The sequence below is a fragment of the Onychostruthus taczanowskii genome, unplaced genomic scaffold (genome assembly GCF_017590055.1).
Source record: "Onychostruthus taczanowskii isolate IOZ18803 unplaced genomic scaffold, ASM1759005v1 scaffold311, whole genome shotgun sequence".
Lineage (NCBI taxonomy): Eukaryota > Metazoa > Chordata > Aves > Passeriformes > Passeridae > Onychostruthus > Onychostruthus taczanowskii.
The window spans coordinates 5,539-10,372 of NW_024500473.1; the positions used below are offsets into that span (position 1 = coordinate 5,539).

A 4,834-nucleotide genomic window follows, 5' to 3' on the forward strand; every position below is an offset into this window, starting at 1 on the left:
CAAATTTCCACTCCCTTAAACTCAAATTTCCACTCCTTTAAACTCAAATTTCCACTCTTTTGACCCCAAATTTCCACTCCTTCCACCCCAAATTTCCACTACTTCAACCCCATTTAAACTCCAATTTCCACTCCTTCAACCCCAAATTTCCACCCCTTCGACCCCAAATTTCCACTTCTTTGATCCCATTTAACCCCAAATTTCCACTCCTTCAACCCCAAATTTCCACTCCTTCAAGCCCCAGTTTCCTGCTTTTTAATCCCAATTCTCACCTCTTCATATTCCCAGCCCTTTAACCCCAAATTTCCACTCCTTTAAACTCAAATTTCCACTCTTTGACCCCATATTCCCAGCCCTTCAACCCCAAATTCCTGATTTTTAACCCAAATCCTCACTCTTTCAACCCCAAATTCCCACCCCTTTAACCCCCAATCTCCAATCCTCCCACCCCCAATTCCCACCCCTTTAACCCCCAATTTCCTGCTTTTTAATACCAATTCTCACCCCTTCGCATTCCCACCCCTTTAACCCCAAATTTCCCCTCCTTTCCAGGTTTTAACCCCTCAATTCCCGCTCCTCTGAGGCCCCGATTTCCCCTCCTTTAACCCCAAATTTCCACTCCTTCAAGCCCCAATTTCCTGCTTTTTAATCCCAATTCTCACCCCTTCGTATTCCCATCCCTTTAACCCCAAATTCCTGATTTTTAACCCAAATCCTCACTCTTTCAACCCCAAATTCCCACCCCTTTAACCCCCAATCTCCAATCCCTCCCACCCCCAATTCTCACCCCTTTAACCCCAAATTTCCACCCCTTTAACCCCCAATCTCCAATCCCTCCCACCACCAATTCCCAGCCTTTCAACCCCAATTTCCACCCCTTTAACCCCCAATTTCCTGCTTTTTAATCCCATTCTCACCCCTTTCTATTCCCACCCCTTTAATCCCCAATCTCCAATCCTCCCACCCCCAATTTCCACCCCTTTAACCCCAAATTTTCCCTCCTTTCCAGGTTTTCACCCCTCAATTCCCGCTCCTCTGAGGCCCCCATTTCCCCCCCTTTAACCCCCAATCTCCAATCCCTCCGACCCCCAATTCCCACTCCTTTGACCCCAAATTTCCCCTCTTTTCCAGGTTTTCACCCCTCAATTCCCGCTCCTCTGAGGCCCCCATTTCCCCTCCTTTAACCCCAAATTTCCCCCTTTCCCCCCCACCTTGGGGCACTTTGCTGAAGACCTTTTCCATCTTCCTCATCACCACGTCCTGCAGGAAACAATTCCTGAATTTCTTCCCCACGTCCACCGGCACCATCTCGGGCTCCTGGAATTTGATGTTCTCACACCTGGGAAACGAGGGCAAAAAGGGGGAAATTGGGGCTCGGCTGCTCCAGGGGCTCTCCCCTGCCTCCCCCCGAGCACCCCAAAATCCCCAGGGAGGGGCTCACCTGATGAAGGTGCCCTTGATGTCCTGGCACAGGGAGGGCAAAGCAAAAAGGGAGACGTGTTAACGAGGGTTTTAATTGGGGCTTTTAATTGGGATTCGGGCGGGGCAGGGAACAAAAACCCCAATCCCACTTCTGCCTCTCCCAGAGAACGGGGTGCAAGAACCCCCAGAGGCCTGGAGCCCATCCCAGTTCCCCCAGTTCTCCCCAGTCCCAGTGCAGCGCGGCCCCCCTCACTCCCACCCCCAATCCCAGTGCTCCCAGTGCTCCCAGTCCCCAATCCCAGTATCCCCAGTTCCCCAGTCCCACCTTGAGCAGCTGCAGCCCGTCCTGCCTGCCCGCAGCCTCGGCGTCGGCGATGAGGCGCCGCAGCGCGGCCCCCCTCACTCCCACCCCCAATCCCAGTGCTCCCAGTGCTCCCAGTCCCCAATCCCAGTATCCCCAGTTCCCCAGTCCCACCTTGAGCAGCTGCAGCCCGTCCTGCCTGCCCGCAGCCTCGGCGTCGGCGATGAGGCGCCGCAGCGCGGCCCCCCTCACTCCCACCCCCAATCCCAGTGCTCCCAGTGCTCCCAGTCCCCAATCCCAGTATCCCCAGTTCCCCAGTCCCACCTTGAGCAGCTGCAGCCCGTCCTGCCTGCCCGCAGCCTCGGCGTCGGCGATGAGGCGCCGCAGCGCGGCCCCGCGCTCCTCCAGCGCGCCGAGGTTGCGGCGCTGCCGCGCCAGCAGCGCCTCGTGCCGCTCCTGCAGCTGCCGCAGCAGCAGCACCTGCTCGCCCGCCAGGAAGCGATGCAGCACCTCGAAATCCGCCTCCAGCTCCTGCATCTCCGCCTGCATCTGCTCCTGCGGGACACGGGGGGGACGGGGGCAAATTCCAGCCTTGGAATGGGAAATTCCCACTGGGAACGGCCACTTACAGACCCTGAACTGCAAAATTCCAGATCTTTAACCCCAAATTCCCGATCTTTAACCCCAAATTCCTGATCTTTAACCCCAAATTCCAGACTTGGAATGGCAAATTCCCACTGGGAACGGCCATTTACAGACCCTGAAACCCAAATTCCCAGTGGGAATTTACATTTACAGACCCTGAATGGGAAATTCCAGACTTGGAATGGCAAATTCCCACTGGGAACGGCCATTTATAGACCCTGAACTGCAAAATTCCAGCTCTTTAACCCCAAATTCCAGATCTTTAACCCCAAATTCCCACTGGGAACGGCCATTTACAGACCCTGAATGGCAAATTCCAGACTTGGAATGGCAAATTCCCACTGGGAACGGCCATTTACAGACCCTGAACTGCAAAATTCCTGATCTTTAACCCCAAATTCCAGCTCTTTAACCCCAAATTCCAGACTTGGAATGGCAAATTCCCACTGGGAACAGCCACTTACAGACCCTGAATGCCAAATTCCAGCTCTTTAACCCCAAATTCCAGACTTGGAATGGCAAATTCCCACTGGGAACAGCCACTTACAGACCCTGAATGCCAAATTCCAGATCTTTAACCCCAAATTCCAGACTTGGAATGGCAAATTCCCACTGGGAACAGCCACTTACAGACCCTGAATGCCAAATTCCAGATCTTTAACCCCAAATTCCAGACTTGGAATGGCAAATTCCCACTGGGAACAGCCACTTACAGACCCTGAATGCCAAATTCCAGATCTTTAACCCCAAATTCCGAAATCGTAAAGTCAGAGCTCAAGCTCTGATTTAACAATGAATTAAATTAATTATTCAGTGTTTTTCCCTTCATACCAGACGTGAGGGGGCAAACCAAATTCCAGACTTGGAATGGCAAATTCCCACTGGGAACGGCCATTTACAGACCCTGAAACCCAAATTCCCAGTGGGAATTTACATTTACAGACCCTGAATGGGAAATTCCAGACTTGGAATGGCAAATTCCCACTGGGAACGGCCATTTACAGACCCTGAACTGCAAAATTCCTGATCTTTAACCCCAAATTCCAGCTCTTTAACCCCAAATTCCAGACTTGGAATGGCAAATTCCAACCGGGAACACCCAATTACAGACCCTGAATGCCAAATTCCAGCTCTTTAACCCCAAATTCCAGACTTGGAATGGCAAATTCCCACTGGGAACAGCCACTTACAGACCCTGAATGCCAAATTCCAGCTCTTTAACCCCAAATTCCAGACTTGGAATGGCAAATTCCCACTGGGAACAGCCACTTACAGACCCTGAATGCCAAATTCCAGATCTTTAACCCCAAATTCCAGACTTGGAATGGCAAATTCCCACTGGGAACAGCCACTTACAGACCCTGAATGCCAAATTCCAGATCTTTAACCCCAAATATTGAAATCATGAAATCAGAGCTCAAGCTCTGATTTAACAATGAATTAAATTAATTATTCAGTGTTTTTCCCTTCATACCAGACGTGAGGGGGCAAAATCCAAATTACTGAATACTGAAATCATTAAATTCGAGCTCAAACTCGGATTTAACAATGAAATAAATTAATTATTTCGTGTTTTTCCCCTCACACCGGACGTGAGGGGGGGAAAATTCAAATTATTGAGTATTAAAACCATGAAATCAGAGCTCAAACTCCGATTTAACAATGAAAATTCAAATTACTGAATACTGAAATCATTAAATCAGAGCTCAAAGTGGAATTTAACAATTAAATAAATTAATTATTTTGTGTTTTCCCCCTCACCCCTGCCGTGACCGGTTCCCCTGCCCCCCCCGGGCCCGTTTTGGGCCCGTGACCGCCCCCCCCGGAGCCGTTTTGGGCTCAGAGCGGGCGGTTTTGGGCCCGTGACCGGTTCCCTGCACCCCCCGGGCCCGTTTTGGGCTCAGAGCGGGCGGTTTTGGGCCCATGACCCCCCGGGCCCGTTTTGGGCTCAGAACGGGCCGTTTTGGGCCCGTGACCGGTTCCCCGCCCCCCCTGGGCCCGTTTTGGGCTCAGAACGGGCCGTTTTGGGCCCATGACCCCCCGGGGCGGTTTTGGGCCCGTGACCGGTTCCCTGCACCCCCCGGGCCCGTTTTGGGCTCAGAGCGGGCGGTTTTGGGCCCATGACCCCCCGGGCCCGTTTTGGGCTCAGAACGGGCCGTTTTGGGCCCGTGACCGGTTCCCCGCCCCCCCTGGGCCCGTTTTGGGCTCAAAAACACCTGGGGTTCAAATCCTGGCCCCAAAAACCCCCCAGGGTTCAAATCCCCACCCCAAAACACCCGGGGTTCAAACCCCGACTGGAAAGGGGTCAGGAGTGGGGACCCCGGCCCCAAAACACCCCAGGGGGTGCCAAAAACACCCGGGGGTGCCAAAAACACCCGGGGTTCAAACCCCGACCCCAAAACCCCCAAACCCTCCAAAAACCCCCAAACCCCCCAAACCCCCCCAAAACCCCTCAAACCACCCCCA

The 4,834-nt window shown here is 52.8% G+C and overlaps 2 protein-coding genes across 2 annotated transcripts in view; one reads left to right on the forward strand and one right to left on the reverse strand.

Annotated features, from left to right (window-relative positions):
- Nucleotides 1-559, forward strand: part of RACK1 (receptor for activated C kinase 1) — a gene marked incomplete at its 5' end in the record, with an annotated part of 5,630 nt that extends 5,071 nt beyond the window's left edge. Inside the window, one exon of the mRNA XM_041409894.1 lies at nt 553-559. Coding sequence (XP_041265828.1) covers nt 553-559 — 7 coding nt within the window. The remainder of the gene's footprint in view (nt 1-552) is intronic.
- A 461-nt stretch (nt 560-1,020) lies between these two features.
- The window catches only part of TRIM41 (tripartite motif containing 41), a 5,360-nt gene continuing 1,546 nt past the window's right edge, over nt 1,021-4,834 (reverse strand). Inside the window, exons 2-4 of the mRNA XM_041409901.1 lie at nt 2,048-2,278; nt 1,442-1,464; nt 1,021-1,339 (exon numbers count right to left, since the gene is read on the reverse strand). Coding sequence (XP_041265835.1) covers nt 1,021-1,339; nt 1,442-1,464; nt 2,048-2,278 — 573 coding nt within the window. The remainder of the gene's footprint in view (nt 1,340-1,441; nt 1,465-2,047; nt 2,279-4,834) is intronic.